Below are 24,710 nucleotides of genomic sequence, written 5' to 3' on the forward strand. Positions count from 1 at the left end.
GTTTGCACAGAAGCCAGCTGTATTTCTACGTGAGGAATGAGCAGTCGGACAAGGAAATTACAACTTCATCTATGATAGCATCAAAAAGACAAAAATACTTAGGAATTAACCAAGCTTCTGTGCTAACTTTGTCACCTACCTCGTGAGTTCATTTATCCGTTCTGACAGTTGTGTGTGTGTGTGTGTGTGTGTGTGTGTGTGTGTGACTTTGAGGGTTTTCTACACATGAGATCATGTCATCTATAAACAGAGATCATTTTGATTCTGCCATCTCAATTTGGATTCCAATTTTATTTTCTTGCCTAATCATTTTGACTGGAGCTTCCAGTATTAACGTTGAATACAAGAGGTAAAAGTGGGCATCCTTCCCTTGCTCCTTATCTTAAAGAAAAAGCTTTCAGTCTTTCACCAAGTATGATGCTCATATTGGGCTTTTATATATGGTTTTTATTTTATTTTACTTCTATTTATGGCTTCTATGCCTAACTTGCTGAGTCTTTTTATTATAAAAGTGGGACAATTCTGTCAAATGCTTTTACTGCATCAATTGAGGTAACCCTGTGGTTTTTCCTTCATCCTGTGGATATTGCATATTGCATTGATCAATCTCTGCACTCCAGGAATAAATCCCAGTTGGTCATAGTGTACAATCCTTTTAATGTGCTGTTGAATTCTGTTTGCTAGCATTTTGTTGAGGACTTTGCATCAATGTTCATAAGGGACATTGGTGTGCAGTTTTCTCTTCTTACACTGTTTTTGTGTGGCTTTGGTGTCTGGGTAATGCTGGCCTGACAGAATGAGTTAGGAAGTGTTCCCTCCTCTTCAATTTTTTGGAAAAGTTTGAGAAGGCTGTTATTAGTTTTTCTTTAAGAATTTGCCAGGGAAGCTATCAGCCTAGGGCTTTTCTTTGTTGGGAGATTTTTCTTACTACTGACTCAATCTCCTTATTACTATGTATCTTTTCAAATTTTTATTTCCTTGTCATTTAGTCTTCGTAGGTTTTCTTTTTTTTAATTAAGGTATCATTGATATACACTCTTATGAAGGTTTCACAAGAAAAACAATGTGGTCCCTCCCCATGCCCCATTGCAGTCACTGTCCATCAGTGTAGTAAGATCCCACAGAGTCCCTATCTGTCTTCTCTGTGCTACACTGTCTTCCCCCATGACCCCCCACACACCATGTGCACCAATCATGATACCCCTCAATCCCCTTCTCCCTCCCTCACCCCCCACCCTTCCCCACCCCTCCCCTATGGTAACCAGTAGTCTCTTCTTGGAGTCTGTGAGTCTGTTGCTATTTTGTTCCATCAGTTTTGCTTCGTTGTTATGCTCCACATATGAGGGAAATCATTTGGTACTTGTCTTTCTCTGCCTGGCTTATCTCACTGAGCATAATGTCCTCCAGCTCCATCCATGTTGTTGCAAATGGTAGGATTTCTTTCTTTCTTATGGCTGAATAGTATTCTGCTGTGTACATGTACCACATCTGCTTTATCCATTCATCTCTTCATAGGTTTTCTTATTGCAGGAATTTGTTTATTTCATGTAGGTTACCCAATATATTGGTGTACAGTTGTTCACAATACTCTTATAATCCTTTTTATTTCTGCAATTAGTAGTAATGTCCCAACTTTCATTCCAGATTTTAGTAGTTTGAGTCCTCTTTTTTTTCTTAGTCCATCTATGCTAAAGGCTTGTCAATTTTGTTGACCTTCTTGGAGAACTTATTTTTCTCTCTTTCTAGTCTCTATTTTTATTTACCTCTGCTTGAATATTCAGTATTTCTTTCCTTCTGCCAGCTTTGGATTTGGTTTGTTTTTCTAGGACTTCACATAAACTTAGGTTGTTGATTGAGATCTTTCTTCTTTTAATTATAGTTATAAACTTCCCCTTTATCACTGCTTTAACCAGGCCCCATTAGTTGTTGTATGTTGTGCTTTCATTTTCTTTTGTCTCAAGGTGTTTTCTAATTTCTCTTTGATTTCTCCTTTGATCCATTGGTTGTTTAAAAACGTGTTAATTTCCACAATTTTGTGACTTTTTCAGTTTTCCCTTTGTTACTGATTATTACTTCATGCCACTGTGGTCAGAGAAGATACTCTGTATGCTACCCACCTTCTAAAATCTATTGAGACAATTTGTGCCTGACTTCTCTTATAAGGATCCTTGTCACTGGATTTGGGGCCTTCCAGGACAACCCAGGCTCATCTCATCTCAAGATTCTCAACAGATCTGCAAAAACCTTTTTTCAAATGAAGTCATATTCACATGTTCTAGGGGTCAGGAAATAGACATACCTTTGGGTGGGGTCACCTTTCAAGCCACTTCAGTCTGCCTCCTACCCAAATCCACGTCTATCCCACATGCAACATACACCTATTTCACCCCCAACCTTCCTGGGAGCCTCAGTCCATTCCAGCATCAACTCCAAACCCTAGAACCTCATCTAGATATCATCAGCTCAGAAGCCCCATATCTTATCTTCTAAATCATAGGAATCAGGTATGGGTGAGACTGGGTGGGTAAGTTCCACACTGGGGCAAATTCTTCTCCAGTCATGGACTTACGAAACTAGGAAATTATCTGCTCCCAAAATACAAGGGTGGGACATGCACAGGATGGAGACTCTTATTCCAAAAAGAATGCATTAGGGGGCATAATGGGTCCCTGGGCTCAGGCAAGTGTGAAATCCAGCAGGGAGAATCCCATGAGGTCTTGTGACTGAGAAAACACCGCTGTAGGTGGGGGCTCTGCCTCTGGGCCCTGATGGCCATGCCCCCAGCCTAAGGCCCTGTCCTGGGAGCTGTTCTTCCTCTCTCTTGAAGCATGGCTCACGTTTGCAGCCAAGTAGCTCTATCAGCCTATTTCCTGCATGTGGAATCTTGGAAGTCTCATAGCCTCTCATTTCTTCCTGTTTCTGTCCCCTTTAGCGGAAACTGGTGATGTTTCTGCTAATACAACATTCTTAAAAATGTTGTGGGTCTCCCTTGCATGTCACAGATGGATGCAGGCCATGAAGCTCCCCTGCAAAGCTTCCCTGGATGATCCTCTCCATTCCTCACTTCTGTGAGACGGGTGAGCCACTGGGAGCCATGCGGCTTGTCCTTCGGCAAAGGCCTTCTCTCTGGCGGGCGCTGTCCAAGCAGGGAGACTCCTGGTATTGCCGCCTTTTTGATGTCTAGATAGGCTGTGCATTTCCCCCAACACCACGTGCTGGTTTCTTTTTGCTTAGCAGTTCCTTCCTGAATTCATCTCTCTCCTCTCATATCTAATTATAGGCAGCAAGAAGAAACTAGACCACATCTTCAACACTTTGCTTGGATACATCCTCAGCTGAATATCTAAGTTAATCACCTTCAACTTCTGCTTTCCACACAACTGTAGAACACAATTAACCACATTTTTTTGCCAGTCTATGGGTTTCCTGCGGCAGCTGTGACCAAGTGCCACAGACGGGGCTGTGCTCCCCCTGGAGGCTCTAGCAGGGGCCCCTTCCTCCCCCCTCCGGCTCCCGGGAGCTCCAGGGGCCCCTGGATGGGACCACGTCCACCTGCTGACTCTGTCCCCAGAGCACCCTCCCCTCTGTGTGCGCCTCAGATGTCCTTCAGTCTCACTCTTGTAAGGACATATGTCACTGGATTTAGCGTCCACTCAGGCAAAATTGCCTCAAGATCCTTAACTTAAATATATTTGAAAATATCCTTTTTCCAAAAAAGTTCACATTTATAGGTTATAAGGGTAGGTCACAGACATGTCTTTTGGGGGCTACCGTCCAGCCACTGCTCTAAGACACATCTCAAGCCCGCCCGGGCCTCCCCATCCCTGGCGGCACTGCCCTGGGCCGACTCTTCCAGGCTCCCGCTAGGTGCCTCCCAGTCAGCCGTGCTCCAACACCCCACTTCCTTCAGCCTGAGGACTGAAAGCCAGGTCCCCAACCCTGTGTCCTCTGCTTAAGGCCCCCAGTGCCTTCTCTGTACTTTTATTTATGCAGAGCTGGCTCCTTCTGACAAGTTATGTTTTGGCGTAAGTGGCACCAGCTCCAGAGGGCACCTAAGTGACTCCTGAGCTCATGTGCTCACCAAGCCCCTGAACTGCTAGGACACCTGGTTTTACTTTATTCTCAACATCAACCCCAACTTGACAGCATCTTATCTACCTATCTATTCATCCCCCATCCACCTTCACCCACCCATTTGTGAGACTGAAAAAACAGGATTTCTCTTGGTGACGAAAATCTCTGCTGTGTTTTAAACAAGCCTCAGCATGAGAAGTGTTCAGGGCTCTGAACCTTCCACTATCCTCACTGCTGTTTCCTTTCACACTATCTGGAGGGAAAGCAAAACAAATTGAGATTTTTTTCTGATTGAAAATCTCCAACACTGTCAAACACAAAAAAACAAACCCAAAGACTTGAGAAGCATCCCTTTTACAAACAGGAAATGACTTGCTACAGTTTCTACTTATGGTGCCAACTATTACCTCGTTGAAAGATGAAAGGTTAAGTTTTTTGGCGATGAACTTCTTCAGATGGAGGACAGTTGCCTGGGCGGAGCAGCGGATCCACTTCCGTTTCAGGCCCCGCAGTTTGCTGCTGTTGCATTCCAGACAGATGCTCACCTTCAGGAGAAAGGACACAGCTGGTAGGCCTCGTCAGGAGTGGCCGATGGGCCACTGTTTGGGGGCTTTCTTAGATATCTACTATTCCACTGGATAAGAATGCTGACCTTTTTGAAATCGGAAACCTGTTCTGACCTCAACATAGCAGAACAAGAATTTTACTTTAATCATTTTATACACATTATCTTAAAATCTGTATACTATATGCCATTTTGTGAAAAATAATCTAACACTGTCAATTCTGTCTTATTAACAGAGTACTTTAAAGTAAATCTGAGAGTTATTTGCTCACTGTAGGATCTGTGCTGGTTTCCGAGTTAAAATGACAAATGCTGGCGCCCTGCTCCCTCCAAAGGCTCTCTGCTGCCAAGACGCACACACTCGCCCGCGGGCCGTTCTGCACGCTCAGCTGCCGTGAGGGGCAGAGACGCACTGTAGACACCACGGCGGCAGCACCGACTGCAAAGTGCATCAGGGAAGGTTCTACAAAGCAGGTAGTATTATGCTTGCTCTTAGAAGACGACAGCGAGCTCGCCAGAGAGGATTCTAGGCCAAGGAAAGCCATGAGCAAAGGCCCAGAGTCTGAGAGTTCGTGGCCACCTTTCGGGTGATCGGCAGCTCAGTGGGGCTGCAGAATGTGGCGTGTGGCAAGGGCTTGAGATGAACCGAGTGAGGTGGTTCTAGGACCATGGGACGCCCAGCAGTTCAAAAGGTAACCCTGCACGAGAGAAGAGCCCGGGCCACACACGCAGGGCTGTGAGAAGGGCCCCCGAGACTCAGCGCTTGCCAGCAGGTGACTCGCCAGGAGCAGCCACAGTGGGAGCCCCCAAAATTCTGATAAAAGAATTAACAAAGGAATTAATGGAAATGTGTGTGTGCTTGTGTGTGTAGAAGGCCTGTGAACATAACACATGAGGAATATAGAATAGGCAGGCATAAAAGGGAACCAAAACATAGTCACTTCAACTGAACACTCAGCAGGTGGCTGAACCACAGCATAGTCTCAGCTGAACACACATCACTTCTGTGAATCTTTGATTTGAGGAAATTACCTAAAAGAGCTACAGAGACAAAGGTAACTATTAAAATAACAGAACAGAGGAAATGTCAGAGACACGGACTTGGGCTGGAGAGTCTAAGACACCTAAGATCTGTAACAGGTGTTCCAAAGGAAAGGAGGAAATAGGGACAGGCAAAATCTAAGAAATAATGACAAGGCTCACCCCTGAATGATGAAAGCCCTCAAATTTAGGAAGCAAAAAAATCCAAAACAAAAGAAATAGAGGGAAACCTGCACCCAGGCAGACACGGCCTGTGGGGAGCTCCCCGCAGGGAGGCGGGTGCGCACAGAGGAGCGCGGACCCGGGCACCGGGAGGAGACAGGCGGCTAGGTCACCATCCTAGGGGAATGAGAGCTTATAGGAAGTCTGAGCAGACAGTCAATAAAACTGACAATCTCAATCTTACACAAACTTTACCAGGAAATAAAAAACGGGAAGAGAGGGACTAAAGTTAGCTATGAGATTACATAACCTTGATACCAAAACTACACAACACACATGAAAAACGAAGAGCATAGACTAATCTCAGTTTAAACATATATACATAATCCTACATAAACATCAGCAAGCTAAATCCAGAAATATATTTTAAAAATCAGAGAGGATTCAAGATGGCGACAGATGTGAGACAGAGAATTCCTCCCAAAACCACAAATAATATGAAAATATAGTTAATTGCTACAACTAACCCTAAAACAGCAACAAGAAAGAAGGCTGCACCAGACTGCACACAGGCCTCAGGAACAGAGCAGGCCTCACGGAACAGGGTAACGTACCGAAGCCTTGACCCAGCGGGACCCGAGCCCTCCCCCGCCCCAGCTCACAGGCGGGAGGAAGAGAAACGGAGGGGGGCGGGGGGGAAGCCTGGGGCTGCTGAACACCCAGCCCTGGAGGCCTGTCTGCTTGGCGAGCAAAGACCTACACTGTGTGGTGCTCTGGAGGTTGGGGAGCTCAGAGAGGTGGAGTGCTTGAGAGACAGATTGTGGCCATTTGTGGAGGATGGGGACCCACACCCAGACCCTCTGGGACAAGGGAGAGGCAGGCGGTCTGAGAGGCTTCCCATTAGCGAGAGGGTGGCTGAAGGGGCGGGGTTTGCACGGAGCTTGCTGCGCGGGGGAGGGGAGAGCTGGACGAGGTTGTCCGGGTGGTTCTGCCCAGCTGGTTGGGAACTTGGGGGAGCTTCAGGCGCTCCATCCCCCTGGCTGCCTGCTGAACTTCGAGGCCCCGCACGGTGACACGCAGCCTGCTGCGCCTTCCTCCTACCTGCCGGCACCGGCTCGCAAACCGGCAGTCACTGCGCGGGTGTCAGGCCAGGCAGAGGGAGGCCCCGCCTACAACAGCTAGGGATGCCAAGCACAGAGGGTTACACCTGTGTGCTCTGCCCACTGGCTCTGACACCAGAGACAGGCACCGCAGACGGGAATCGGGGAACAGATCTTTCCTCTCCCCAGGCACCAGCTCTGCTCCCCTACAACCCCCAACCTCACTCTAGGGGCTGAGCAGCTCCAGAGACTGGAGCTTGTGGGCACTAGTGGGCACCACACAGAAATATGAAACATCAAAAGAAACTGGTTCAGACCAAAATATCACAAACCCCAGAAAAAGGGCCAAATGAAACAGAACTCAACAATTTTCCTGAAAGAGAGTTTAAAATAAAAATAACAAACATGCTCATGGAGGTACAGAAAAATATTCAAGAACTCAGGAACGAATTTAGGATGGAGATCCAATCATTAATAAATTCCATATCCGAAATAAAACATACAATGAAGGGATTTAAAAGCAGATTAGATGTAGTAGAAGAGACAGTAAATGGGATAGAAATTAGAGAAGAGGAATACAAAGAAGCTGAGGCACAGAGAGAAAAAAGGAATCTAAGAATGAAAGAATATTGAGAGAACTGTGTGACCAATGTAAACGGAACAATATTCACATTATAGGGGGACCAGAATAAGAGAGAGAAAGTGTTATGAGGAAGTAATTGCTGAAAACTTCACCAATCTGGGGAAGGAGATAGTCTCTCAAACGATGGAGGTGCACAGATCTCCCAAACAAGGGACCAAAGGAAGACAACATTAAGACATATAATAATTAAAATTAAAAAGGCCAGACTTTTAAAAGCAGCTAGAGAGAGGAAAAAGATCACATACAAAAGAAAGCCCATCAGGCTATCATCAGACTTCTCAGCAGAAACCTTACAGGCCAGAAGGGAGTGGCATGATGTATTTAATGCAATGAAACAGAAGGGCCTCAAACCAAGAAAACTCTACCCAGCAAGGTTATCATTTAAATTTGAAGGAGGGATTAAACACTTTTCAGATAAGTAAAAGCTGTGAGAATTTACCTCCCACAAAGCACCTCTACAGTGCATTTTGGACAGACTACTATAGATGGAAGTATTCCTAAGGCTAAGTAGATGTCACCAGGGGAAATAAAACCACAACAAAGTAGAGCAATTAATTACTAAGCAGATGCAAACTCAAATCAACTACCCCCAAAGTCAGTCAAGGGATAGACGAAGAGTACACAATATGATACCTAACATATAAAGAATGGAGGAGGAAGAAAAAGGAGGGAAAAAAAGAGAACCTTTAGGTTGTGTTTGTAATAGCATACAAAGTGAGTTAGACTGTTAGATAGTAAGAGAATTACCCCTGAACCTTTGGTAACCACAAATCTAAAGCCTGCAATGGCAATAAGTACATACTTATCGATAATCGCCCTAACTGTAAATGGTCTGAATGCACCAATCAAAAGACACAGAGTCACTGAATGGATAAAAAAACAAGACCCATCTATATGCTGCCTACAAGAGACTCACTTCAAACCCAAAGACATACACAGATTGAAAGTGAAGGGATGGAAAAAGATATTTCATGCAACTAATAGGGAGAAAAAAGTAGGAGTTGCAGTACTTGTATCAGACAAAATAGACTTCAAAACAAAGAAAGTAACAAGAGACAAAGCAGGACATTACATAATGATAAAGGGGTCAGTCCAACAAAAGTATATAACTATTATAAATATCTATGCACCCAACACAGGATCACCAATGTATGTGAAACAAATACTAACAGAATTAAAGGGGGAAATAGAATGCAATGCATTCATTTTAGGAGACTTCAACACAGCACTCACTCCAAAGGACAGATCAACCAGACAGAAAATAAGCAAAGAGACAGAGGCACTGAACAACATATTAGAACAGATGGACCTAATAGACATCTACAGAACACTCCATCCTAAAGCAACTGGATACACATTCTTCTCAAGTGCACACGGAAAATTTTCAAGAATAGATCATATACTAGGTCACAAAAAGAGCCTCTGTGAATTAAAAAAGATTGAAATTGTATGAACCAGCTTCTCAGATCACAAAGGTATGAAACTAGAAATAAATTAGACAAATAAAATGAAAAAGCCCACAAACACATGGAGGCTTAATAACATGCTCGTAAATAATCAACAGATCAATGACCAAATAAAAACAGAGATCAAGCAATATATGGAGACAAATGACAACAATAATTCAACACCGCAAAAATCTGTGAGACGCAGTGAAGGCTGTGCTAAGAGGGAAGTACATTGCAGTACAGGCCTACCTCAGGAAAGAAGAACAATCCCATATATGAACAGTCTGAACTCACAATTAACGAAACTAGAAAAGGAAGAACAAATGAGGCCCAAAGTCAGTAGAAGGAGGGACATAATAACGATTAGAGCAGAAATAAATAAAATCGAGAAGAATAAAACAATATAAAGAATCAATGAAAGCAAGAGCTGGTTCTTTGAGAAAATAAACAAAATAGATAAACCCTTAGCCAGACTTATCAAGACAAAAAGAGTTTACACACATGAACAGAATAAGAAATGAGAAAGGAAAAATCACTATGAACACCACAGAAATACAAAGAATTATTAGAGAATACTATGAAAAATTATATGCCAACAAACTGGATAACCTAGAAGAAATGGAAAACTTTCTAGAAAAATACAACCTTCCAAGGCTGACCCAGGAAGAAACAGAAAATCTGAATGTACCAATGACCAGCAAGGAAATGGAACTGTTAACCAAAAACCTACCTAAGAACAAAACCCCTGGACCAGATGGCTTCACTGCTGAATTTTATCAAACATTTAGTGAGGACCTAATACACATCCTCCTTAAAGTTTTCCAAAAAGTAGAAGAGGAGGGAATATTCCCAAACTCATTCTACGAGGCCAATACCACTATAATACCAAAACCAGGGAAAGACAACACAAAAAAAAGAAAATTACAGACCAATATCCCTGATGAACATAGATGCAAAATACTCAACAAAATATTAGCAAACGAATTCAAAAATACATCAAAAACATCATCCATCATGATCAAGTGGGATTCATCCCAGGGATGCAAGGATGGTACAACATTCAAAAATCCATCAACATCATCCATCACATCAACAAAAAGAAGGACAGAAATCACACGATCATCTCCATAGATGCTGAAAAAGCATTCGACAAAATTCAACATCCATTCATGATAAAAACTCTCAACAAAATGGGATAGAGGGCAAGTACCTCAACACAATAAAGGCCATATATGACAAACCCACAGCCAACATCATACTTTCCAGCAAGAAGCTGAAAGCTTTTCACCTAAGATCGGGAACAAGACAAGGATGCCCACTCTCCCCACTTTTATTCAACACAGTACTGGAGGTCCTAGCCGCGGCAGCCAGGCAACACAAAGAAATAAAAGGCATCCAGATTGGTAAGGAAGAAGTCAAACTGCCCCTGTTTGCAGATGACATGATATTGTACATAAAAAACCCTAAAGAATCCACTCCAAAACTACTAGATCTAATAGCTGAATTCAGTAAAGTTGCAGGATACAAAATTAATACACAGAAATCTGTTGCATTCCTATACACTAACGATGAACTAGCAGAAAGAGAAATCAGGAAAACAATTCCATTCACAATTACATCAAAAAGAATAAAATACCTAGGAATAAACCTAACCAAGGAAGTGAAAGACCTACACCCTGAAAACTACAAGACAGTCATGAGAGAAATTAAAGAAGACACCAATAAATGGAAACACACCCCGTGCTCATGGATAGGAAGAATTAATATTCTCAAATGGCCATCCTGCCTAAAGCAATCTACAGATTCAGTGCAATCCCTATCAAAATACCAACAGCATTCTTCAATGAACTAGAGCAAATAGTTCTAAAATTCATATGGAACCACCAAAGACCCCGAATAGCCAAAGCAATACTGAGAAGGAAGAATAAAGCCAGGGGAATTATGCTCCCTGACTTCAAGCTCTACTACAAAGCCACAGTAATCAAGACAATTTGGTACTGGCACAAGAACAGATCCATAGACCAATGGAACAGATTAGAGAGCCCAGATATAAACCCAACCATATATGGTCAATTGATATATGATAAAGGAGCCATGGACATACAATGGGGAAATGACAGCCTCTTCAACAGCTGGTGTTGGCAGAACTGGAGAGCTACAAGCAAGAGAATGAAACTGGATTATTGTTTAACCCCACACACAAAAGTAAACTCAAAATGGATCAAAGACCTGAATGTAAGTCATGAAACCATAAAACTCTTAGAAAAAAACATAGGCAAAAATCTCTTGGACATAAACATGAGCAACTTCTTCATGAACATATCACCCCGGGCGAGGAAAACAAAAGCAAAAAGGAACAAATGGGACTATATCAATCTAAAAAGCTTCTGTACAGCAAAGGACACCATCAGTAGAACAAAAAGACATCCTACAGTATGGGAGAATATATTCACAAATGACAGATCCGATAAAGGGTTGACATCCAAATTATATAAAGAGCTCATGCACCTCAACAAACAAAAAGCAAATAAACCAATAAAAAATGGGCAGAGGATCTGAACAGACAGTTCTCCAAAGAAGAAATTCAGATGGCCAACAGACACATGAAAAGATGCTCCACATCACTAATCATCAAATAAATACAAATTAAAACCACAATGAGATATCACCTTACACAAGTTAGGATTGCCACCATCCAAAAGACAAACAACCGCAAATGCTGGCGAGGGTGTGGAGAAAGGCGAACCCTCCTACACTGCTGGTGGGAATGTAAGCTAGTTCAACCATTGTGGAAAGCAGTATGGAGGTTCCTCAAAACACTCAAAATAGGAATACCATTTGACCCAGGAATTCCATTCCTAGGAATTTACCCTAAGAATGCAGGAGCCCAGTTTGAAAAAGACAGATGCACCCATATGTTTATCGCAGCACTATTTACAATAGCCAAGAAATGGAAGCAACCTAAGTGTCCATCAGTAGATGAATGGATAAAGAAGATGTGGTACATATGCACAATGGAATATTATTCACCTATAAGAAGAAAATAAATCCTACCATTTGCAACAACATGGATGGAGCTGGAGGGTATTATGCTCAGTGAAATAAGCCAGGCAGAGAAAGACAAGTATCAAATGATTTCCCTCATCTGTGGAGTATAAGAACAAAGCAAAAACTAAAAGAACAAAACAGCATCAGACTCACAAAACCCAAGAATGGACTAAAAGTTACCAAAGGGAAAGGGATTGGGGAGGATGGGTGGGAAGGGGGGGATAAGGGGGAAAAAGGGGCATCACAATTAGTATGTATAATGTAGGGGGAGGGACAAGGGGAAGGCAGTATAACACAGAGAAGACAAGTAGTGATTCTATAGCATCTGACTACGCTGATGGACAGTGACTGCAATGGGGCATGTGGGGTGGTCTAGATAATAGGGGGAGTCTAGTAACCAATGATAGCAAAAAAAAAGTCATGATCAAATTCAGTTTATCGCAGGAATGCATAGGATACTTTAACAGTAGAAAGATGTATTTATGCCACTTATTATAGTAGCATTTAAAGAAGATCAACAGAGGCTGAAAAAGCATCTGAAGAAACCCAACGCCATTCACTGCAAACACTTGGAAGCCAGGAATGGAGAGGAGCCTTGGGCTTCACAGGCATGGGCCAGAGCTGGTGAGGCAGAGATGCTGCCACAGCCAGCCCCCGAGCCCTGGCACTCCCAGCCAGAGCAGGGGAGACAAGACAGGAGACGCCGTCTGCAGAGGGCTGACAGCACTGGCTGCTTGCAGTCCGAGCTCCCGGGGGGAACTAACCCATCAGGCCACAGTGTGGCACTGTTTCTCTTAGCTTTGATAAGGACAGAGGACGGGGTATGGTCCCATCAGGTGGGTCGACTCATGGCCCCCTGGGGCTGCTGCCCAGAACCCCCAGGCATGTGTGGCTGTGAGGAATAAGGCTGAGACAACGGGCGGGCCAGGGCCACTGAAGTCACAGGGCCTCACCCGCGACAGGGTCCGTTCCTGGAGCAGCCCATGAGGGCAGTCACAAAGCACACCCGCGGGAAGCTGTGGCTTCCGTGTGCTGGCCATGAAAGCTAGGCACCCTTGGCCCAGACGTGGTTTACCAACAGGGTCACCTCACAACACATGCTGCTTGGCAACAGACACTGCTCCAGGGCAGGTGTGCAGGGGAGCCGTGCTGGCCAGCGCACAAGTGGCCGTGCCCAGAGAGCCTCCCCACACACCTGGATTCCACGAGCACTTACAAATGACAGAATCGGGAAGGCCTCGCCACGCCTTCTGAGCAGGAAACCTCTGCACGAGCACGGACTCGGCTGCTGGAGCTCGGCCGCCGTTCTGGCAGTGGTGCCACCCGCGACGGGAGTGAGAGGCCCCCGACGCCCGGGCCTGACCACCACACCGAGCGGTGACGACAAGCAAGACCACCCAGCGGGCTCGGGTGGCCGGGTCTGCGGACGGGGAGATGAGCTTTGTCAACACTTCACTTTTCCCAAAATACGTCTGGACTGAGTCAGAGACTTTCCAGTAAAAGTTCTACCGAGGTCACTCAGGAATGTGGCAAGTTGGGTTAGGGTTAGGGCCACACTTAGCCAAGGTAACTGAGGAAGAAAAACAAGGGGGTATACCAGCCTCATCAGACATCACAGCTTCATAGGTAAAGCGATTCAAGGATTGCCATGCAGTGAACTACTGGTGCTTCTGGCACAAGCGGAGACAGTGGACCATGAGAACAGTGCCAAGGGCGTGTGGAAACCTGCACGAGGTGAGGGTCTGAGCACCCGGGGAGGAGCACTTGTTAGGAAAGGCTGACAAGCCAGCTGGTGGCCCAGGGAGGAGACCCCGCGTCACGCACCCGCCCCTGCAGACCAGACCCCCACATGCACACACATACACAACATACACACCTGGCCTCACTGTACACAAATCACCTGCAGGTGGCTTACAGCCTCATTGTAAAAAGCATAACTTTAAAATATTTTACAAGAAAATGTAGGATAACACATATATGACCTTGGGGTGGGAGAACATTTCTTAAGATGCAAAAGAAAATACCAATAAACTTAATTACTTTGAAATTGAAAAATTGTGAATAATGATCAACAGCCATAGAACAGAGGAGGGCACCTGGGACATGCACGGGACATGGGACAAGAGATTCCTGCAAAGTGGCTAAGAAACATCAGAACCCACAAACAGTACAATTTGTAAGTGAAGGGGCCACGAGGGCCCAGAAGCACGTGGCACGGCACCCACCGCCCTGTCCCACGGGGACCTGGCAATGCAGACAGCTACCAGATGCCACCTCACACCAGCTGACTGGCGGCGAGCGCTCTGGGAATGGGGAGTGTGGCCGGGGGACACGGTATTGTTTAAGTCCAAGCTGACGTGCCAGTCAGCACCTAAGTCTCTGAATATTAGAATAATTAGAATACCAGACGAAAAGTTAACTGTGAGCAAACTACACCGTGCAGCCCGATAAGCAGCAGCACCTGCCGCTGGGATGACGCTGTGCACGCTGTTCAGAGCTCAGCACGGCTCGACATGGCAATCAACAATGGCCACACTATGCATCTCAAAAAAACTACAAAATATAACTTTTATTGAAACAAGGGCTTCAGGACGAGCTTCGCTCAGTTCCCTGAAGCCGTGGCTGCACTCAGACAGGTATAAACGCAGCGGCCGGCTTGGTGGATGGCCCTCCACCCACCGGGTGTGCAGGCCTGTCCTCCCTGTCTGCCAGGAAGGCCTGCAGGCTCGCTTTCAAACGCATCCCAAACCAGGCTCTTGCCATCCTACGCCCCCACCTCGCCTGAGCCACAGAGGTTGCCAAGTCCCCCACAGCCACCCCAGCCCCCGGCCCTCCCTCCACAGAGCAGCTGCGCCCGCCTCCCCAGCCCACTCGGGCCCCGGAGCCCTGGGCCCCCCAACCCCCTGCCCACTCACTTGGCTCCCGTCATGCTATGGGCAGGGCAGCTGAGCCTGAGCAGAGGGCTCCCTGCCCGCTGCCCCCTCACTCCTGGGGGCCCTGCGCCCACAGCCCTGGGAGCCCTTGCTGGACAGCCCTGTCCCGCCTGCAGAGTCCCCCGCAGACGGCTGCCTGCCCCTCTGTTCAGCAGCAGTGAGAGCCGGAGCCGCCCTGACCCTTTCACACCATTCCAGGGGCTGAGGTTCCCTCGGGCAGGCCGCGCCCTGGGAGGCCAGTACAGACCGACGGCGGCTCCCCTCTGGGGCCCAGACCCCTCACCCAGCCGTGGTGGGATCAGCGTGGATTCCCAGGTGAGCGGCAGCACCACAGCTCCCGCACGGCCCTCCCTCGAGGCGGTCAGGCTGGGCCCACCTGTTCTTGTTGGCTGTACTGACTCATCAGCTCACCCAGCAGCAGCTGGCCCACGGGCAGAGGAACCTGCCCTGGACAGAACAGAGCAGGGACAGAGGGCGGAGCCCCTGGGGGGACGGCAGGGCGGTGGCACCCGGGTGGCTGACCTAACACACGACACAGCCCCTTCAGTGTGACCATGGATGAACAGACTGGTTCCGAACGCTGGGGATACATTTGGAAGGGCACAGACGACAGGTACCATGAGGTGCTCTGAACAAGTGGGTGAGATGGACTGACGGAGAGCCCAGGACAAGAAGGAGGCCTGAGAAGAGGCCTGGGGGATGGTGGGAGCAGACGTGAGGTGTCGGCGGCGGGGGCACCTGGCCCTGGGGGGCCTGGCTGGGGAAAGAGGCTGCACAGCAGTCCCTTGGGACCCCTACCTTCAAACTGCCTGTTCAAACGTCAACACCCCCACCCCAAGTCACGAGGACCTGCTGCCTGGGCACAGGGGGAAGGCGCTCAGGGACGCCGCCACTGTGTGTCCAGAGAACCTGCCCCAGAGACGGAGGCAGACTGTGGACAGAGTTTTCTGGAATGCAACCCACCAACGGCTCACGTTAAAGAAACAAGAGAACTGCTCGTGACGGAGCAGGGACAGCTGTGAGCCCACCAGCGACCTGATGCTTGTGCAGACGTGGGGACGGCAAAGAAGGGGGTGGTGGGCCCCGAGTTAGAGAAGGGGTGACATCTCCCACACGGCCAGGGTCTCTAAGAGGTGGACCTCAAGTGACAGGAATAATGGAAGAGACAGAGTCCCAGAAATCTCCGGACCCCCACGAGGCGGACGCGTTAAGAAGCATTTCTGCAGGGTGAGCTGTCTTACGCGTGAGCACGCGCACACATGACTTCGGAGGGCAGGACAGGGGGGAAACTGAGGGAACCGACAGCCCAGTGCCTGCACTTCCTTCCTCGCCTTCTTTTGATCTAGAAAACACTCCGTGGGGGCTTGCTGGGCGCTTTCTGCCACGGTCCTGTGAACACACAAGTTCCAAAACGGGGGAGAAAACAACCCACCTCCACAGGAAAGGGAACCAGCCTGGGCAGGGAACTTCCGAGGAGATGCCTGCTGTGACTAGGGAAATGGGTGCTGCCCCCAGGGACGCACCTGCGAGCCCCTGCTGGGAGACCCGACTGCCGCCCACACCTCAGGGCTTCCCCGAACTTTCCCTCCTTGCTGGGAAACATGGTGGGCCAGTCACGCCGGAAGCCTGGTCCTTGGGTGGGTCTCGTCAGGCAGGGCTGGGGAGGGGAGCAGGGCATGCACACCGCTAAGACGGAAGCAGCGCTGGTCACATGCTGCTTTGGCGAGACCCCGGGATTCCCGTGGGAATGAAACCCTGCAGCCGCCACCCAGCTGCGGCTCGAGAATGGCCAGACGTCGCGGGCACCACGCGTTGCCTCCAGACACAGGAGGGCGTGGGCGGGGCTCCCAGGCCCAGCGGCAGGCCTAGGGGTTGGTGCTTACACCTGCTCACCTGTGCTTCTTTCCCTTTTTAATGCTTAGTGTTAAAAGCATACAATTCAGTCAGTTCATCCGAGTGACATGTGAAGGGTTTGTCTTTAAATTATGAAGTTACTTTGAATTTAGATTTCTATATCCAGTCAAATGATCATTCAAGCAACAGGGGAAAACAAAGCCTATCCTGACAAGCAGGAGCTCCGGAGGGTCACCGATCATGCACCCTCTGGAAAAGAAACACGGAACATGCTCCCCACCCCTCAGGGAAGCCAACGGAGAGAGGCCCCCCCACAGTATGTGCAAAAGCCCACAAAAGCCCATACCACCTGTTCAATCACAACTATTGACATTGTGTCAAAAGTTTAATAAAATTATTAGGCAATAGTTCTTAGAATAAAAGTAGTGTAAACTAAGATTAAAAATCACCAACAAAGATCTGGAACAAAACTTTGGATGAGTTAAGTTTGGAAAGTGGGGAGGAGAGTTAGGAACAAACAATGGTTTTGTTCTAGGAAGAGGCGCTGATTAGTTCTACGGATTGACACAAAATGTATTTAAACATGTCTGAAAATTTAAGAGCAGCTAATAGAGGAATAAAAAGAGAAAGTGACATTTCCAAACTGCTAGGAGAGAAAAAGGAAAGAAACAGCAAACCCAGGTGGGAGGCCCCCGGGGCCACCGGGAGCTGGCAGGCTTCTGGCCACAGCCCTGGAGGCAGAGCACAGGGCCATGCACGCCGTGAGGCCATCACAGAGACCAAGGGCCACGGATGAAGGTTTAGCTTGAGAGGTGAGAAAGAAATGTTTCAAGGTAACTGAACAGTTGATCCATTAAAACCAGAAACTGGCTCTTTTGAAAGCAACCAATGCACAGACAAATCTTTAGCATGTTCTGGGATAAAAAGAAAGGCAAAAATTGCTAACAACAAATACTGGACAAACCATGACAAGTGGGCGAGTACTCTCAGCCCTGGGCTGGAGAGGCGGGGTCAGGCCCGTCAGGGTCAGGGAGCTGCTCCCAATGGCTCCCTAAGCAGGCAGTGCAGCAGGCAGGGCCTGACCGAGCCACACCTGGGAGAGGTGGGAGTGTGGCCCAGGAACAGGCCCTCAAAAGGCCACTGATCAGCTACTCATCGTACCATACACGTCCACACAGACACATAATTACCCTAATTAGTGCTCACTGTAATTTCTCAACAACATATAAGTACATAAACTGAAAAGTTACGGTTGCATTCTTGCAACCAAACCACACTATTTTAATAAGGTCTTCAATAAACAGGTATACACACGTATGTGTACATATATTTGTATGAGTATTTTATTTGTTGAATATGCTACAGCAGAACATATGTGGTGATATGTGAATGCACGTGTGTGTGTGTGATATACATTATAATGTCCTGGTGCAGCCGATCCCCTTGTTTTTGTGGCTGTCTTGAGTGTTTCTTTTGCTAATGAACTTCAGAAGCGGCTGGTTAAATTTCACAGTAAGTGGTTAAAATCAAAACCACTGGGATTAAAGAAGAAATTCAGATGGCCAACAGACACATGAAAAGATGCTCCACATTGCTTGTCATCAGAGAAATGCAAATTAAAACCACAATGAGATATCACCTCACACCAGTAAGGATGGCCACCATCCAAAAGACAAACAGCAACAAATGTTGGTGAGGTTGCGGAGAAAGAGGAACCCTCCTACACTGCTGGTGGGAATGCAAATTAGTTCAACCATTGTGGAAAGCAGTATGGAGGTTCCTCAAAAAGCTCAAAATAGAAATACAATTTGACCCAGGAATTCCACTCCTAGGAATTTACCCTAAGAATGCAGCACTCCAGTTTGAAAAAGACAGGTGCACCCCTATGTTTATCGCAGCACTATATACAGTAGCAAGAAATGGAAGCAACCTAAGTGTCCATCAGTAGATGAATGGATAAAGAAGATGTGGTACATATACACAATGGAATATTATTCAGCCATAAGAAGAAAACAAATCCTACCATTTGCAACAACATGGATGGAGCTAGAGGGTATTATGCTCAGTGAAATAAGCGAAGCGGAGAAAGACAAGTACCAAATGATTTCTCTCATATGTGGAGTATAAGAACAAAAGAAAAACTGAAGGAACAAAACAGCAGCAGAATCACAGAACCCAAGAATGGACTAACGGTTACCAAAGGGAAAGGGACTGGGCAGGATGGGTGGGAAGGGAGGGATAAGGGCGGGGAAAAAGAAAGGGGGCCTTACGATTAGCATGTATATGTGGGGGGGGGGCACAGGGAGGGCTGTGCAACCCAGAGAAGACAAGTAGTGAGTCTACAGCATCTTACTACACTGATGGACAGTGACTATAATGGGGTTTGTGGGGGGGGACTTGGTGAAGGGGGGAGTCTAGTAACCATAATGTTCTTCATGTAATTGTAGATTAATGATAATAAAATGAAAAAAAAAAAAACCAATGGAATTAATTTGGGGAGACCAGACATTAAACATTGGTCTTTCCCCCAGGACACTCGTCACTCAGGCGCTTCTCTCATGCTGCCCCATGGGGTTATGTCTTCATTTAGGTCTCATCCAGCTCTCTTAGGATATTTTAAAGTCTTTATGAGCTATGTGAATAAGCATCCCCATAACCTACTGATTACTATATACTGATCTTATCCCCTTAATGAGCACCAATCAGTTCTAAGTCTCCCGACTGCGTGCCCTAGAGGTGACCTCAGACGACTTATTGGGTGACGGTCGTAATGGGCATGTCCTTGTTTCTGAGTGACGGCTGCTGCAGTTTGCAAGATGACTTACTCTACTGAAAAGACACACAGTGCGATCCAATTCTTTTGCAGCATCTGTGATTAGCTTCTCTTTCAATAGGATAATGCAGTAAATCACAATAAACAGGTGTCTCAGTGTCACACTTTTTTCTTTTCATATACCATTAGGTCCATTTCCCCTTACATGGGATTTGCCCGTGCACAGAAAAGCACGAGGCACCACAGTATTCTGAGATGCCCACAGAGCGGGCCAGGGGCCCGGGTCATGCAGGCGGAGCTCTTACGCGTGAGCACAAGCACACACAACTTCAGAGAGCACGACAGGGAGGAAACCGAGGGAACCGACAGCCCAGCGCCTGCACTTTGCTCCTCACCTTCTTTTGATCTAGAAAACACTCCGTGGGGCTCACTGGGCGCTTTCTGCCATGGTCCTGTGAGCACACCGCAGTGTGCAGACAGGGGAGCAGGCAGTTCTGGAAAACCCTCACCTGCTCATCACTCCTGTGGTAGTCATTGTCCTCTTCTGGCTTCTCTTCTGCTGTTTCTTTGCTCAAACTGTCATCTGCTTTGGTTTCACCTTTTAAAAAGACAGAAAATAACTGTATTACAAAATCTGAAATGTTAAGCCAGTATTTTTTTAACTCTATAGTATACTTAAAATGTTATAAAGATTTATTCTAATAAGAGGGTTTGGACCCAAAGAGCATGAGTCAGAGACAAGCTGGCAGACAGGGTGCCTAGTAAGAGGCCACATTCCTTAACGTGCAGGAGCTGCCAGGGAGCTGCAGGCGGCCGGCGGGGCACGGAGCAGTCCCCACGCGCCCTGCAAGGAGACGGCGTCGCCCCCGCTCACCGACGTGCGCTCCCGCAACCTCTGCCGCCCCAACAGCACATTTAAAGGCCAGGCTTGCCTCAGCTGAGGCAGTGGGGACAGGTCCTGGGATCCCAAAACACATCCCTAACTGCCTCTCCAGGGCCTGGGATGTCAGCTGTCAGCTCCATCTTCCTAGGGGGACGGCCAGGCCCTCTCCTTTCTTCTCAGTGTCAGAAATACAGAGCAGTCTAGAAATTTCTTAGGAATTTGTGAGGTCCACTAGAACAATAGCACGGTATCAAGAATCGAACACTCTGTCAGGGCAGCTAAGATTTTAAATACCAGTAATTATACACGGTGGCCGGTGTCATTTGGCCATTCCACAACAAAATAAAACCAAAGGGTCTTCAGGAGCCCACCTTCCACACCATCCACACACTGCACCCCACCTCCCTGCAGTTTTGAGGGCCCCCCTGTGCTTCCCTCACATCACCCGCCATGTGGCCCCCTCCGTCCACGACCCCCGATTCTCAGCTCTGCCCCATTTTCCCATCACACCAGAAGTGACGAGAACCCTCCGAATGCCCACACGGGCCCTGCGGCCCCCACAGTCAGCCTCTTCCATAAACTCCCAAGCTCCCCATCACCGCCCTGACGCTCACTCACCATTCCGATGGGAATCTAAGTGTTGCTTTGCAGAGCAAGTCTCCCCCTTGATGTCTCCAGGCACTTCCATGCCTAATTTGTGGTAGAATTCCCTCTGTTTTCTCATTTCCGCTATTAAAAATTAACATATAATCTTTAATCTTAAGTAGGTAATGAATGACATTAAAGATCTGCTCACAAGCATCATATGCAGGAAATGACAGAGCAGATCACAAAGATGTGATGAAGAGGCAGGAGCCGTCGCCAGCCCCAGACAGCAGTAGGGCCTGGACCGGCCGGTGCTGCCCCCCGGCTCACCAAGCCCCACCAGCGCCCAGTGCGCACCAGCTGCCAGAGGCCGGGCAGGGCAAGAGGGGCCTCCCCAGACTCAACCGGCCCTCGGCCACCACACCCTGGGACGCTGGCGTTCGTGCACGTTCAGGAGGCTCCTGGGCAGCACATCCAACACAGACTGCTGGCTCTCCTGGTGTCCCTTCACGGCCACTGGGCCCTCCGAGCCCAGAGAGGCCATCGAGGGGCCACAAAGAAGCTCTCATTGCCTAAGTGAAGGGCAAGGGCAGCCCGTGCCAGGGTCCCCTGCTCGCACCTGCAGGGTGGGCACCTCAGTGGCTCATGGACAACTGGGTGTGTCTGATGGGTAGTGTCCCCTGGTGTCCATGGCTAGCCATCGCAGCTCACCTAGATCCTGCAGGGGGAGATGCCCCCACAGAGCAAGGGCTCCCTGCTGGCTGGCCCCCTTAGCACTAACATCCACGGGCCCCTACCCCTGGTGGTCAGGATGCCAGCCCCCACTGGCGGCACCACAGGTTCTCCAGGCGGCGAGAGAACAGCAGGACCTGGCTGCACCTTGCACACTCCAGAAGACCAGTCTGAGACACGAGGCAGCGACTGGCCAACTTTTATCAGGAGTCCCACCCTTGTGACTCTAAAGCTCACGTACAGATAATGAAGTGACCCATCCTTGCCCAGAGGCCACACAGCAGGTAGCAAAGAAAATCTGCTCAAACCAATGACCTGTGCATCACTATGAGAACGTCTGTTTGCAGCTGGCCCACTAACATGTCACTGAACTCTGCACCCTCATGCCTGTCTCCCTGACACACCACGAGCTCTGAGAGAGCCAGGATCTCCAGTTGGGCCCTCCTGGACCCACCCAGACACTTCAAAACACCCGAGTGTGCAGGAAGGGGCAGATGCCTGGGGCAACAGGCGCAGATGGAAACACGGACACCCCCCGACTGCACCATGAGTGCAGGCAGCCGAGGAACCAATTCAGTGAAGTGCCAGACCAGAGCCACCTGGATAATCTGGGATGAGCTTGCAAAGAAACACTTCCATTAAATAGTCAGATAAAAGCTGGTTGGGCATGAAGGCCTAAAATGCACGACTTGTGGGTGCAAGGCGGTTCCTACCAGGGTTTTGGAAGATGTGGTGGTCCTCCACCTAACACCCTGAAATGCCTTGCTCCAGTTACAATTTAAAAATCTTCATTCATCAAAGCAACAGTGCTCAATGTCAGGAATATATGGGTGTAGAAATGTTACCTGGGGCAACCTTTCAAAAATGCAACTTGGCCATATATGAAAAGTGTTAAAAAACTTAACTGCTGACCCAAAAATTCCTCTGTTGGGAATAACCAGGTAAGGGATCAAGGAGGTATGAATGCAGATAGTCACTGGGGCTTATTTACAACACTGCAACAAGGGACTAAAATGCTACGTGTCCCATGGGCTGGGTCCACCAGAGGGGTCCACACCCCCACCATGCACCCCACCCTCTGCTCCAGCAGACACTTCCAGCTGAGGCCAGCAGGGCCTCAGACCCTTCGCAACCCTGCATTCACAATACCACAGCACCCGCCACTCACTGAGCCAACCCACAGGATAAAGTAACTCACTGGCTACCTGGGTTAGAGGGCAGATCATTGTCTCAGTGGGAGACTCTGCAGCCACTAATAAAAGATGTATCTCAGGGACATGAAGCACCACAATATATTGTTACAACAAAGGTCACAATATGTGTTAGGTATACTGTTATCTTGCTTTCTGTGAAAATTAGAAGTGGACATGGGATGCTGTGCGAGTTGAGGGAAGACAGGAGAGGCCAGCAGACGTGACGATGCCCTGGTGGCTGGCCCAGCTGGGGATGCACCATAGGGACCGGGTCACCTGCTTGCTGGAGCAGCTCAACAAAACCCACTGTGCATCCTGACACCCTCTGGGCACCTCAGCCTGGGAACCCACAGGGCCACTGCTGAGCTCAGCTCCCCGGGAGACCAGCTGCTCCTCGCCACCTAGACACAACGCCAACGCCACATCAAGACCCAGCCTGGGGCTGCCAAACGCATCCATCAGAGGCAGAATAAATACTCAGGACCGTGTGAACTCAGTGGCAAAGCTGAGATACTACATAGGTGCTTACGTAACAGGAGAGAAAACGAGTTTTTGTTGGTGAAACATACACATAAAACACATACATGAGTGTACGTCTCAGGCATGTTCTCATCATCTTGAACAGACCACCAACCATTAGACAAAGGAAAACAAGTCTTACTTGATCCTCACTCCTTCTCTGATGCTCCTTTGTTCTTTACTGGATCTGAGTTTCTGATCTGCATCACTTTCCTTCTCTCTGAACTTTTAACAACATTTCTTGCAAGGCGGGTCTACTGTCAATGAATTCCCTCAATCTCTGAGAAAGTCTTTATTTTCCCTTCACTTTGAGGGTAGTTTCACAGGGTACAGAATTCTGGGTTGTGTTTTCTCTCTGAACACTGTAAATACTTCCCTGCGCTCCACTCTTGTGTGGTTTCCAAGAAGGCAGGTGTGACTCTCGCCTTTGTCCCTCTGTGGGGATTTTACTCCGGCTCCTTTTGGGATGTATCTGTCTGGTTTTTCTGCCTGTGGAGGTTTCCTGGCGTTTGTCTTGGCTGGTGCCTATGCTTCCGGGTCCTCTCTAGTGTCCGACATTCATCTGGGGACAGCCAGTCGTTCCTGGTTCGGTTGCTCTGCCATCTTTCCTCCTGGTGCTGCCCTCGCGTGTATTACGCCTCTGCACCTATCCCACGGCCTCTGGATGTTCTGTTTGGGTTTTTGTTTTGTTTTAAAGCTACGTGCTCCTTGATGTTTGGTTTTGGAGGTTTCTATTGCACATTCTCACCCTTGCATTCTCTCCCAGCTGCATCTAGCCCCAAAGCCCACCAAAGGCGTTCTTCATTTCTGCCCAGTGACTTCAGACTCTGCTTGCCTTCTGTCTCTCAGGTTCTCCATCTCTCCGCTCACCCTGCCCATCTGTTCTAGCACGCTGCCTCCTTTACCCAGTAGCTCTTAGGTATGAGTCACAGCTGTCTGAAGTTCTGGTCTGACAATTCCAACATCCTGGCCACACCTGTTTTTGATGCTTGCCCGGTCTCCTCAGTATTTTCCTGCATTTTGCCTCTCTGTAACTTTCTCTAGCTGGTGGGACATGATGTGCCAGGTGAAAGGAGCTGCTGTGCACAGGCCCTTGCTCTCTGGTGAGCAGTGGGGAGGGAAGCATTCTCCAGTCCTGGGATGAGGTCTCCATCTTC

The 24,710-nt window shown here is 47.9% G+C and overlaps 1 protein-coding gene across 6 annotated transcripts in view; it reads right to left on the reverse strand.

The window, feature by feature from the left end:
• Positions 1–24,710, reverse strand: part of PCGF3 (polycomb group ring finger 3) — a 63,979-nt gene that overhangs the window by 8,173 nt on the left and 31,096 nt on the right. For all 6 annotated transcript variants that reach the window (XR_005031954.2, XM_036921187.2, XM_036921192.2 and 3 more), the window contains 3 exons: positions 21,143–21,253; positions 20,151–20,239; positions 4,482–4,619 (listed from right to left, as the gene is read on the reverse strand). Coding sequence is in view for 5 of the 6 variants with exons in the window: in XM_036921187.2 (XP_036777082.2) it covers positions 4,482–4,619; positions 20,151–20,239; positions 21,143–21,253 (338 nt within the window). In the remaining variant the exon portion in view is untranslated. The remainder of the gene's footprint in view (positions 1–4,481; positions 4,620–20,150; positions 20,240–21,142; positions 21,254–24,710) is intronic.

Source organism: Manis pentadactyla, chromosome 5 (assembly GCF_030020395.1).
Source record: "Manis pentadactyla isolate mManPen7 chromosome 5, mManPen7.hap1, whole genome shotgun sequence".
NCBI lineage: Eukaryota > Metazoa > Chordata > Mammalia > Pholidota > Manidae > Manis > Manis pentadactyla.